This window comes from Crotalus tigris, unplaced genomic scaffold, assembly GCF_016545835.1.
Source record: "Crotalus tigris isolate CLP2741 ecotype Arizona unplaced genomic scaffold, ASM1654583v1 scf7180000018599.1079084, whole genome shotgun sequence".
NCBI lineage: Eukaryota > Metazoa > Chordata > Lepidosauria > Squamata > Viperidae > Crotalus > Crotalus tigris.
The window spans coordinates 701,098-714,427 of NW_024097097.1; the positions used below are offsets into that span (position 1 = coordinate 701,098).

The 13,330-nt window shown below is 37.0% G+C and overlaps 2 protein-coding genes across 8 annotated transcripts in view; both read left to right on the top strand.

The window, feature by feature from the left end:
- The window catches only part of PIK3R6 (phosphoinositide-3-kinase regulatory subunit 6), a 36,705-nt gene extending 33,578 nt beyond the window's left edge, over positions 1 to 3,127 (top strand). For all 6 annotated transcript variants that reach the window (XM_039355099.1, XM_039355098.1, XM_039355103.1 and 3 more), the window contains one exon: positions 470 to 3,127. In XM_039355099.1, coding sequence (XP_039211033.1) covers positions 470 to 632 — 163 coding nt within the window. In that variant the 3' untranslated portion in view covers positions 633 to 3,127. The remainder of the gene's footprint in view (positions 1 to 469) is intronic.
- Positions 3,128 to 4,618: 1,491 nt separating this feature from the next.
- Positions 4,619 to 12,314, top strand: MFSD6L (major facilitator superfamily domain containing 6 like). Of its 2 annotated transcripts, none has more exons than XM_039355105.1 (2): positions 4,619 to 4,717; positions 8,963 to 12,314. In XM_039355105.1, exon 2 carries the CDS (start codon positions 8,997 to 8,999, stop codon positions 10,926 to 10,928), a length of 1,932 nt encoding a protein of 643 aa, XP_039211039.1. In that variant the 5' UTR covers positions 4,619 to 4,717; positions 8,963 to 8,996; the 3' UTR covers positions 10,929 to 12,314. The 2 variants fall into 2 exon arrangements, with proteins under 2 accessions (XP_039211039.1, XP_039211038.1); XM_039355104.1 differs by having other exon boundaries at positions 4,674 to 4,801.
- Positions 12,315 to 13,330: the final 1,016 nt, after the last annotated feature.

Consider the following 13,330-nt stretch of genomic DNA (forward strand, 5'->3'; position numbering starts at 1 on the left):
ACTTAAATATGAGCCAGCAGTTTACTGCAGCTGCCCAAAAAGCCAACACAGTGTTGGGCTGCGTTAATAGAGGGATAGAATCAAGATCACGTGAGGTATTAATACCACTTTACAATGCCTTGGTAAGGCCATACTTGGAATACTGCATCCAGTTTTGGTCACCACGATGTAAAAAAGATGCTGAGACTCTAGAAAGAATACAGAGAGCAGGGGTTGGACTCGATGACCTCCAAGGTCCCTTCCAACTTTATTATTATTATAACTTATTCTAGCTAAGCGAGATCTATTTTTTTCTTCCACCTCATCATCAAATATAAATTATCATAAATTATACAGTATTATTGTGTGATTAGACTACATGGATTGCTAATTAAAAACAATGTCCAATTTTTTAAATGATTTGAAATTAGAATTATATTTGTATCTTGGGTGTTTAGTAATTGAAACTGTGTTGTTGTTTTTTTTCCAGTATTCAAGTGTTTCCTTGCCTAGAACCCAGCTACTGTTTGCAAAAGTCAAGAACAAAACAGACCAACTTGCAAGGGGAAGAAGGCAATGATATAGGACTGGCCAAATACTTACCTAAGTCTTTACTCTTACCCATCAATACTTTTGCAGGCATTATTCGATAAAGAAGCTGATAATCCCAACCTTTCAAATCTTTTGTTGAGTTTCATTAGGAATTATTCAGGGAAAGAAAGGTGTCAACATGAAAAGAAAAAAAGTATTGTCAACAGAAAAGTCAGGTTTTTAGCAATAGAAAAAAAAAAAAGATCCCATCCAATATAGGAAAATTTTGTAGCAATAGCATGTCAGGAGCAAGGAACCAGAACTACTCCATGAATAAGCCAAAGCAGTTTCTTTATTGTTAATCACCTGTTTTTATAAGACTCTTGCCAGACTTGACCGCATTCGCTTGAGAACCGGTGAATAAGGGCTTCACTAGTCTGGCCTTTGTCGCTTCCTGCCACAGACTGACACAGTACTGGTGCACCTCTTTACTCCCCCCTCTCCTTTAACCAGTGATTCCATCACATTGCATGAGATAAAGGAAAGTGGCTTCTGATGCAAAAGAAAACAAGGTATGAAATCTTTAAGCTACTATACTGTGTTTTCTTTGAATAAAGCAGTTCTCATTAATCAGATTAAGAAAGCTTTCATTTTATCATTTGTGTGGCAAATGTAATTAGATTCCTTACACAGAGGCTTTGTTAAATCTCAGCTGAGGGAGGTGTTGTCATAAATTTATCACAGACAAGCTTATTCTAAAAAAAAAAATCATATATAAGCTTTGTCCCAAAGTAAAGAATTTAGATTTAATAAAGCAGGAAGCAATGTTTCTTTCGTTAGAAAATAAGTGGAATAATGTGAAACAAATGTGTGCATGAATTCTTATATTATAATGGTAGTCAAGGAAACAAGAAAAATTTGTAAATTGTACAGTGACTGCCTTTATTTCTGATTTGGCCCCTTTTGCTTTCAGTTATTCAGTACATTTCCAGGAATAGCCTCTCTGCTTGCTTCAGCCATCTTGACCCCAATTGTCTCATATTGCAAGAAACCTAAATTTGTTACTTGAATGCTCTGTTATTTATCCCTCTTTCTCCTTTCATCCTAAAATAATGTTTTTGTGACCTTCTATCCAGTTGTTTTCCAATTTTATTGACATCTTTTCTCTCACCCTGGAGTTACCTTAGCCTGTTTCTCACTTAATCACGGTCCCTTGGTTTTGATCTTCTTTTATGTCCTGTGATTTTATGTATCTTTTTAAAATTTCATTGATTCTCCCTTCACATTCTGTGTCTAAATAAATGTTTTTAATACACAAATATGTCCTTGAATCATCCCAGGTGAGTCCATGCAATTTTCTTGGCAGTGTTACAAAATGGTTTGTCACTGTCTTCTTCAGGGTCTTACCTGCACCCCCACATCTTTGCAGTTTAGTCTACCCTGGAATTCCTAGACAATCCCTCCTCTAAATATTGACAGGGCCCACTGCTTAGCTCTTAATATCAGCCAGGCTCAGCTGGCTGCTGATTTTATTGAGGTCTGTTACTATACAGATCTATTACACAAATTATGATAATATATGAAACTCATTCTGTTTTGCTGCACTGGTGATTTGGGGAGCTATAATTTCATGAAATAAAGATAATCATACCTGAATCAGGTTGCTGAAGAATGCTTTGATTGTGAAGGCAACAGTAGGTGACCATCCTGAGGTACAGGTATTGTAGCTGAAGGGATCATTCCTGTATATGATGCACACGAGGATTAAACGATCAAAGTTGAGTAGAGTTCAGGCGTATGTTCCTGCCTCCTACAGTATTCTTAAACTATTCTGTTTTTCATTTTGCTTACTGATCCCCACTGGTTCTTCAGGATAATTTAGGAAATAATACTACTGGTAAAATGGAATGACAAAAATAAAAATTCTAGTAAAGTATGACCATGAATATCACAAGGGGAGAAAATAATTGTTTTAGGGATGTTACAAAAGTTTGTCTGCTTTCTGCGGCCACTTCTATTACACTTTTTATATTGCTTTCTATTCAAACCTGCTTTAGCTATTAATGCACACACACTCTTCCTATAAAACACGAATAGTTTACATGAAAGGAACAGACTGCAAGTTTTATGCAGCATGATGTTTAGAGTTCTCAGAAGCAGCCTTTATACAGTTTTGTCTTTCTATTTTTCTAAGTAATGGACAGGTATGTCCATGGGGTTCCATTCAGTTGCATAATCCTTGTAAATAGACAAAAGCTGGAATACCGAAGGGATCACAAACATTCAACAGAGCAATAATACAAATTATATAGGTTGAGTAATGATGGATGGAAAAACAGATCATATAAAACTAATATTTTCATGAGCTGCTGTAAAGGTCAATCTCTTTTTAAGAAATAAAAGATATAATTTTAAGCATGGTTTAAAGGGTTTCCTAAACATGGTGCTGCAGCTAAATGTTTACAACCCAAAAGTTATTAGATTGTTTTGAATATTATATCTGTATTAAATGGGGATGTACATTGTGTAAATACATTATAAATTATTTGTATAGATATAACATCTGCTGGAAAGTGGCAGTCTTTAATTTCATTAAATAACTTTTTAAAAAGTTGAACGCTATATGTTCCTGTCATTATTTTTCTTCCTTAAACAATCAGACGTTATAAATTATTACAGTATATAAGTACCAGTGAATTGACATATAAGATATAATTTTAAGCATGGTTTAAAGGGTTTCCTAAACATGGTGCTGCAGCTATAATAATGTTCCCAGAGTTATGAGAACTTGGGTGGGAAGGAAGGAAGGAAGGAAGGAAGGAAGGAAGGAAGGAAGGAAGGAAAGAAAGAAAGAAAGAAAGAAAGAAAGAAAGAAAGAAAGAAAGAAAGAAAGAAAGATAGATCACATGGAGGAATCTTGCACTTAACAAAGTGGCAGGATCTTTAGCAAAGCTAGTACTTTTTTACTTTATTATGCAATGAAATATAGTTTTGTGGGACTTTTTTCTCTAAAGAGTTCAGTAGTTACATCAATTCAAATTAAAAGTAAACTGCACTAGTGAATAAACATATATCCCTTCCACCAAAATGTCAGGACCTTGGAATGTTGATGAAAAATTGCAATAAATTTTCATTCTAAAATAGGAACTATGGTTTTGGAAGATGAGCCTTTAAATGCCAGTTTTAAAATGGTAACAATCCCTATCAATTGTGTTTAATTTCAACTTATCTTATACACAATTCTCTGGTTATGATAGTAAGACAATATAATGAGCCTAAAACTGTACTTGACTGTCTCTATCTGAGCTGCTATGATGTCCTTGGGAAACTTGGCAAGGATTCGTTATGGTGCCATATTTTGTTACTATTATTCTAAGATTATGAAACTTATACAAAAGTTTCACAGTAAAACCTTCGCCCTACTTCATTTACATTTTTACTGATTTGAATGACAGTTACATGTAAGTTTTCACAGTTAGCTGCTCTGAGAAAAATTGATCATGGTTGCAAGATGCACGAATTGCAAACTACATGTTTAGTAAAAAAAATCCTTAGAAGGGACAGTACAGTAACAAAATAAAGATAAATATTAGAAGGAGCACTATATGACAAGCCAAAAGTAAATATTAGGAGTGGCAACAATTACATGATAACAGAAAATTAGTAGAACAGAAATAATGTATTAAGGGATAAAGCAGGTATACCTAGGAAACTGAAGATACGCTCTTCTCTGCCCATTTCAAGTCCTTTTCTTTCCAGCGGGACCCTGTTTGTTTTCCCAGCGAGCAAGAATTTGAAATTATTTAAGAGTAAGACGCACTTACCTTTGGAGTGAGCCCGTAAAGTATTTCAAATCCCGGGAACAACTATGCGAGCGTCGGAAGGAAGACTTTGCAAAGGGCAGGAAAAAGCGGAAGGAAGGCAAAATTGGTCTCCGGTAAAAAGGAGGCTGAGAAGGCGCCTGAGCGGCGAAGGAAGGCGGATAAAACGTGGCCAGGCGCCTTTTCGTACTTCCCAGAATGAATCCTGGTATCCTAGCAATGGTTTGTCCCTCCCCTCCGACTGAGGATGAGGGAGCGTTCCAGCAGCTGGGCAGCGGCAGCAGGTGTACGCCACTGACAGGTACCCTGGCGCATGCGCAGTCGGCGTGCTCGGGACCGCAGGCCGCCTAGAGTAGCGGAAGAAGCCGATTGCCCGTTGCTTTCAGGTAGGGGAGGCCCCGTGTCGGCTGCTGGAGTTCAGCGCCAGAGAGGCAGGCGGCCGCAGAAGTTGCCATGGCAACGTCTCCAAGGTGCGGGGCTGAGAAGGGGGGTCCCCCGCGAGCACGGAGATGAGGGGCGGGGGGGAGGCGCCGCCCGGGTGGGGCGAGGCTCTAGTGCGGCTGGTGCTGAACGGGTTGGTGGTGGTGGAGGGTCAGGTTTCCAAGGAGGCCCCTTCACTCACGGGCATACCAAGGGTGAATGGCCAGAACTGGAATCGACCATCAGAAGTCCACGGCCTCGATTTGCACAAACCAGGAGAGAATGGGCGGACTATTGTCTTGATAGGCAACCGTCCTATCGCTGTGATTTTCAGAGTCATTTAGCTTTTCCTAGAAAGATGACAGGCAAACCACTGAGATTAGAATTGGCATTATTGTCATTAGAATAGATTGCTGTTAATATATGGAAAGGATTGTTTTAAATGGCTTGATAGGCAAGGGCTTTCTAACAAAATGCCCCCCTTTTTTTGTTGTTAAACACATCGGTCTCTAAAATATTCTTTTTGTGTATTTGTGTGTGTGTGTGTACTGAAAGTGACACAAGGTTACATTATATATAGGCACCAATACTGCCTTTGTAAAATGTGGAGGCTATGGTTTTTACATATAATGGCACAACTGGAGCTACAATTGGAATCTGGTTATTTGCAGGATTATCAATCTCATTGTCTCTGCTCATTCTGTAAATTCCAGCAGGGTTGACATCCTCCCAATCCTGTCAATTAGATGATGTCACCTGATGTGAGGCAGGAGGCCTGTCTTCTCTGGCACAGCATCTGCCTTATGGAGCACCTCCCCCCCCCATTTGGTTGGCCACAACATGGCCACCTTTAACTGGTTTGCTCCTCAACAGCTTGATCAAGGATGGTATATGAGTGTGTTGCAACTACTATGAGTTGTTATCTGTCTGACACTCATACAGCATGCTTTATTATCTTTATTATGTTATATTTTTCCTTTATGTTTTTAACCTTTGATAGTTGCTCAAAATCACTTGGCAAGCGGGTGGACATAAACATTGAAAAATAAGTGCATCCATCAATCATCTGCACTGCAAAAATCCAAAGGATGCTGGAGGGTGGCTACAGAAAACATTAGCACGAATCTTCTGGACTTTTGCAGCCCAGCTATGCTACTTTTAGTTCTTATATTTATAAGATCATAGATCCCAAGTTAAGCCAACATTTTCTTAGAGCAATAGCCATCTGGCAGTTCATAAAGACAGATCCACTCCCCCAATTGTTATCCCATAACTGATATTTGGAGGCTTGCTGTATTTAATCTATAAGCAACATTGTATCTTCAAGACAGATAACTTGTAAGACCAGGTCTCAGTGATTTTTTTCAATCTTTCTTTAAATCAGTCCAAATTAGAGGCTATCGCTTTATCTTGTAGTAATGGATTACAGACATTATTATGCATAGTGGAAGTGCTTTCCTTTGCTTGTTTTAGGTCACCTTCTAATCAGGTTTATTGGGTTATCCTAGTCCTGGTGTTTTTAGAGGAGAAGATAAAACGAAGAGAAGGATGAGGGGGGAACATGATAGCAGTGTTCCAATATTTCAGGGGCTGTCACAAAGAGGAGGGAGTCAGGCTGTTCTCCAAGGCGCCTGGGGGCAGGATGAGAAGGAACGGATGGAAACTAAGCAAGGAGAGAAGCAACCTAGAACTAAGGAGAAACTTCCTGATAGTTAGAACAATTAACCAATGGAACACCCTGCCTCCAGAAGCGGTGAATGCTCCAACACTGGAAGTTTTTAAGAAGAGACTAGACAGCCATTTGTCTGAAATGGTGTAAGGTTCCTGCCTGAGCAGGAGGTTGGACTCGATGACCTCCAAGGTCCCTTCCTACTTTATTATTATTATTATTGTTGCTGTTGTTGTTGTTATTATATCATATCCTTGTTCAGCTTTCTGGACATTATTTTCTACATAGTTAAATTGAATGATTTTGTAATTTGATTGATCATTCAAGCAATTTGAAGAGAGCCTCTGGAACTTTTCACAATTGTGTTTAGTTTTTATTACCCTGAATGGTTCAATTTTCTCTGCCAATAAGGCCAGCGTACTATTTCCTCCTAATTATTAAGATTTGTAAAGAACTGATTTCAGCTGCCCTTTTTACTTCCTTATCCATGTAATCCTATTTTTACTTTCTGTTTATAACTAGTTTATAAACAGGCAGGTTTTCTCATCCTATGATTATTGCTATGTTTATTCAAGAGCTCTTGAGGAGACATTCACAAAATACAATTTCTAATAAGTATGCCATATGGAACTATAAAGAGAAGTTGTATGTTTCCTATAGATATATAGATATAAAGTTCCTGAAAACAAAGTTCATATTGTCTGCTCTTTCCTACTTGAAGACTGGTTTTGTTACACCTTACAGCTCTCACTATGTTTTCTTTACAGTAACTGATAGCCTTCTTATTTAGATCACCTCCATTGAGTTCTGAAACAGGAATTACATCTTCATGTTTTTTTTTTCAAGAAGGATTTCTGGCGTTTTCATTATACCATTCTCTAAGGCATGGCATTAAAGTAGTGTTGTAGCTGATGCAGAATAATGCTGTAAATAGTAATGGTTTTTTAAAAACAGATTTTTACAAAACTCTGAATTTATTTCTACTCACGTAGTATTGACAGGCATCTTACACTTTTTATTATGGACTTATAGTATAAAGTCTCATCTGGCATCTTCTCTTTCTGTCCGACTAGAACTTATAAATGCTTTATTCTTAAGATTATCATCAGGCCAAGCAAGGAGGCTATTTTTTAATAGTAGTGTAAAAACTTTTAGTTTTGGACCTTTGAATTTGAAATGCAATAACAGGATCATGGAAATGTTTTGAGCTGGAAAAAAATACTTTTGAGTTTAAAACATTTTGTTTTGTGCTAAAATTTTCCAAATGGTGGAAAGAAAACAGCTGTTTCACATTAAAAAAACCTGTTTTGTGTATTACAAATTCACTTTCAAGACATTTTATAAAACTGTAATTTTTAATATCTTTGGCTCTTATTCAATTTCCTATTACTGACTGATATGGGAGCTTGGTGTTATTTATATTTGATTTGATTCTAGAATTCTAATTTTGTGCTAATGCTAAAGGATCTCAATCAAAAGTTTGAAATATGTGTTTAATAATGTTATCTCTCATTATTGTTTTTATCTTCATTTTTTTGTTTCCATGATAATACAAGCTAGTCCGAAGTGTTTTACTTTTGTCTCTCCAGTTGTAGCTTCTAAAATATATCTCATTTAATGAAATAGATAAATTCAGTAATCCAATTATTAAAATGCTTTAAAAATGTATCTGTCAAAAAAGCTCTTTTGTATATGTTTAGTATTCTATGGTATGAATTTATATATTATATACAGCAAACACAGTGTTTCTCATTAATTGCACTGGATTACAGTACTTTGATTAAGAACACTTTCCAGCATAAATGGTAACATTTTTCCTCTAAAATAATTTTTGCTTTATGGCACATGTATTAAAAATTTTGGAGTATTATTTAGTTCTCACATTCTGAATCATTTCTTTAACAATATTATTGGCGACTGATGCCACCCTTTCATACATCATAATCTTATATTTTAAATTTTACATATAAACAATATATAAAATGCATGTGCACTTGCGCGTGCACACACACACATATACTGCTTTGGATCTTTAGCTTTTTTGTTATTTTTTAAAAAGGATTTTCTTGCAATCCTATATGTAAGCGTCCCTTTGAATTTTAAAAATTAGTTAACATTTCTTTCTTGTGTAAGAAAGAAATGTCATTTGCTTTACTTTGAAAAGGCTTAGCGTAAATGTAATCCTAATCAAACAGAAGCATCTTTCAGTGTAATTCTGGTTATCTATAGTACTCTGAAATAAGCATCAATAAGTTAAATGGGCCTGACCCCAGGTAACTGTAGTTTAAAGTAATCAACACATTTAAAAAGATATTTTCTTGATTCAGAACTTAGGTTTTACTTTTCATGAATTCCTAAAAAATGTATCTTACAGACAATGTTTTTCTGTGACAAACCAGTTGTGAAGTTATTGCTGTTGTATTTATAGTTGCACTACGGGTTTGATTAGTGATTTGCGGTCATACCAAATTAAGAAACTTCAACCTTTTTGTCTTGTTTTATGGAGTACTGATAAATCTGTCTTTGCTTTATTAATTTGCAGGGCGAAAGTGGGAACACAGACTCCTTCTGAAGCCATGAGTACAAATAACCAATGGGATGTGAACAAAGCACTTACTCTTGCTAGCCTTTTCCATTTTCTTTATGGTGCAGGAAATGCTTGTGCAATCCCATTTTTAACTCTCTACTTTCGGCAGCTTGGGCTGACTGCACCTCTAGTTGGGATTATAATAGGACTCAAACATTTAATCACTTCTCTTTGGGCCCCACTATGCTCCTATCTAGCAAAAACCCACAATAAAAGGAAAGTATTTATTAGTGGATCATTATTTTGCTCAGTTGGAGCAGGTTTGCTACTTACAATCATCCCACCGGTGAACAAAGATATTGTCTATAAATATTGCAATATGAGTCAGCATCCCACTAAACAACTGACTACAATCCAAGTGCCTGATATAAATGTGAGCCATCTGAGTGCAGTGAATGGTAACTCTTTTGCTGATAACAAAATGTGGTCTACAGAACCACTTGGAATGATCTCAAAGGGCCAATCGTCTACGAGAAAGCCAATAGTAATGTATACCTCATTTAAAATAAAAAGTACAAAAACTCCTCTAATAAACAAAGATGCCAATGATGTGGATATAAATGCACAGCAATTCATAGATGCTTCTCCTGGTGTGACAGCTGGTATTTCTGGGGAAGATGTTGTTCCAGCAGAGCAAAATTTGGAAAAAACTATGATGAATGTGCCTTTGAAAGAAACAGCTGGCATTATGCTTATGAAAGAAAATGCTGACAAAAATGACTCAAGAGGAAATAGTAACTTCACATTTTACACAATCCCATTACCTGTTACAGAGGTATCTTATGTACTGAAGAATCTATCGGGACGCAGGGAAAGAGCACAAGATATAAGCTCTCAGTTACTTCAGAGTACTGTCTTCTTGGACAGTGAGCATCAGGTCTTCCTTATGGTGTTAGGTGCTGTTGTCTTTTGGGAGCTGCTGGCTGGACCACTTGAGTGGATGGTTGATGACAGTCTCTATGAATACCTTGACTTTGTGGATGCTGCTGACAGATATGAGAACCTTTGGATCTGGAGCTACTTGGGTGCATCTCTGGGTGTCTGCAGCACCGCAATATTTGTGGATCAACTGAATTGCTTTTTGAATACTAATATTCCACGTTTTGCAGTGCATTTTTATGGCTATGCCTTGTTCATGACATTGACATTAGTTGTCAGTACCTTCTTTCCCATTTATGTGTCAAAAAAAACAGAACATGTCAATAAAACAGTCAAAGCTTTGAACCTCATTGGGAGTGACGGTCGAACCATCTTGTATGCTGTCACTGTCTTCCTCACAGGAGCTATTGGGTCAACTGTGCAGAATTTTCTCTTCTGGCAAATGCAAGATCAAGGTAGTCATGAATTATTCATGGGCCTCTCGGTGACTATTGGGCTAATGGCTGAAATACTGCTGTATATCTTCAAAAGCAAATTGCTCAAGGTTCTCTCCAATGGTGGCACAGTCGCCTTGGGATTAAGTTGCCTGGCAGTACAGCTGCTCTACTATTCTTTCCTCTGGAATTCCTGGGTTGTGCTGCCAATCCAGGTCTTTTGTGCTTTCAGCAATGGTGCGTTATGGTGGGCCGTGTACGTGCTGACAGACGACATTGCCACTCCTGGCACAGAAAGGTCTCTGCACTTGGTCCTTCAAGGCCTCTCTCATGGATGTGGAGCCAGTTTAGGCAGCTTTGCAGGAGGATTTGGAGTGAGCAACTTTGGTTTAGCAATGCTCTACAGGGCATGTTCCGTTACCTTAATACTATGGCTAGTTTTGTTCTTGGTTGTTCAATCCAAATTACCACGACAAAAAAGGATTAATTATTCCCGTCTCTTAGCTGCAGATTCTAGTGATATGAGTGACTCTGATTATGATGAAGAGAAAGAAAGGGATTGGCTGGTAAAAGCTATGAAAGATGACAACTTTACTAGGAATTGGTAACTAATACTGGATTTCATCAGTCACTTTATCAGAAAGTAGACTTCGGAAAATTAGGGTGAAGTTTTTTGAAATAATCCATACCGGATCTGTAAGAATGCATTCTGTTGGCAGTCGATTTTATGATGTACATATTTGCTCAGGAAATTATTATAAAGATTTTATAAAGATTTTATTTTCGTAAGATTAATTTATTGTATGTATTATAGCAAGTCTGCTTTTCTAAAACGTTCATTTTCAAAACTAGGAAAAGGGGGCTTTCAACAGAAATACTATGGGTTTTTTTCCCCCACTATAAGAATTGTCTTTACAGAGACTGTTTAATCATTTTTTAAAACAAACACAGAATTCTTGCATAAAATGCTTCTCTTTTAATCACGATTAGATAGTTACTTTAAAATGTTCTGCTTGCTTTTCTTTTTTAAAATTAAAGGTCATTACAGATATTTCAGTATTTTTGAAAACTGAGCTGAAATTCTAGGATGCCATCTAATTCTTTAGGATGGTATTTTTCTTAAATCTACAAAATACATTTGATCTAAGGTTTAAAATGTTCATGTATTAAAACATTTTCCCCAGTAGTGGAAATATGACCATAAAACCCTCACAAACTATAGATTAGGGGTTATAAATTAGAATGGTCACTTATTTCTTGTCCGAAGGGAAGACAAACATGCATAGCATTTGCACGTGCTAATTTATATGTTGCAAATTTAGAGACAAATAGAAATATAATATATGTCACCATAATGAAGGAGCCTGCTACTTAGGTGCTGATGATTTTAGCTGCTACTTTCTCTTTTTATTGTCTTTTAAACTAAATCTGACCTTCAAATAGAAGATTCTTCTCTATAAAATGTGGTCACACAAGCAGTTTACACATGGTTTTAATATTCTATCTTGCATTAATAATATTTAGAAAATTCTCATGTTTCTATACATCTTCCAGATATATGGAAAATATTATTTTTGTTCTTTCGTGTATGCTTTATTCTTCCAGTATAAAATAGAACTTTTGTAAGTATCAGAGATTTTGTCTAAATGCACAGCTCTAATACAATCTGGTTTAACAGATTTCTTTGTTCAGAACAAAGAAGGCAATAATAATAAACTGCTTTGAGGGTTACAGTCTCACAGTAAAGCACCTGATTCCCAACAACCTGTTTATTTAGAAAATGCACTATTAACAATAATTGCCTTTGTATGTACAATTACAGAAGAATGGAATAAAGTTTCAGAAGAATGTTGTAAGAATCATGGTAAAAAAATATTTCCAATTTCATGGTAGAAATAAATTCACATGCAATCTCCGCACGTTTGGCTCCCATTTTGCAGTTAATAGTAAGCATCAGCGTACTCTATTTTTCCAATAAAAACTGTTGCTGCTAACAAGTTGCCTTTTGATTAGAAGACGTTTGGCTTTTCATTACAACAACACAATCAAAATCCATCCATAAATCTGGGGAATGGAAATTACTTGGGTGATGTTACAAATATTTTTTATTGTTGTATTTAAAATCTTACATATTTAGCAAAGGAATGTAACTTGGGAGACTAGAAATAAATACAGAAGTTCCATTTTGGGGATCTGCAATGTCGTAACTTAACAGAATTTAAATTGATCAATCAACAGGCATAGGTCTACCTCCTTTTGCCATTCTCAGCTGTTTTATTTAATAAGGCGCTTATCATGATTTCAAATTGAAAATTCATCCAATTCCATATGTATGTTTTATCAAGCAATTTTAAATAAATGTTTGTATGCATGGTAGGCCTAAATATTACATACTTATACTTAGCTAAGAAAATTGTATTAGCTGCATTCTATATTTATAAGGTGACCAACTTTTTTACAATGAAAAGGAGGACACAAATAAATTGAAGAAAAAAATATCGTAAATAAAAGAAACATTTTATTCACTGCAACAATAATACAGAATACACTATAATATGATAAATGCATAATAAAAACATTTGTAAAATAACATTTTATATTGTAATTATGCTTACATGCCGCGCCCCTGCCTGCAGCCGCCCAACCAGCACTGCTGCCCGCCGTGTAGAGCGGGCCCCACGGCTCCCAAAGCACCAGCTGCGCCAGCTCCGGCCCCCGGAGGCAGCCCGCCATCGACACACCCCGCCTGCAGCTGCCCCACCAGCACCACCGCCCACCCTGCGCAGCTCCATGTGGAGCAGGCCCCACAGCTCCCACAGCACAGCCACCGCCGCCCCTCACTCCCCCGCCCGCAGCAGTTCTGCCGCCCCTACCTCTTGTGCCCACAGCCATTATTGCCCTAGGAGGGCCAAAGATCAAGAGAAAGTTACCGTGGTGTCGCCACTCCAGTCTCCTCCAGGTATCTTCGGGACTAACTAGGAGATGGTGTAGTTGGGTAGCAGGAAGGGGT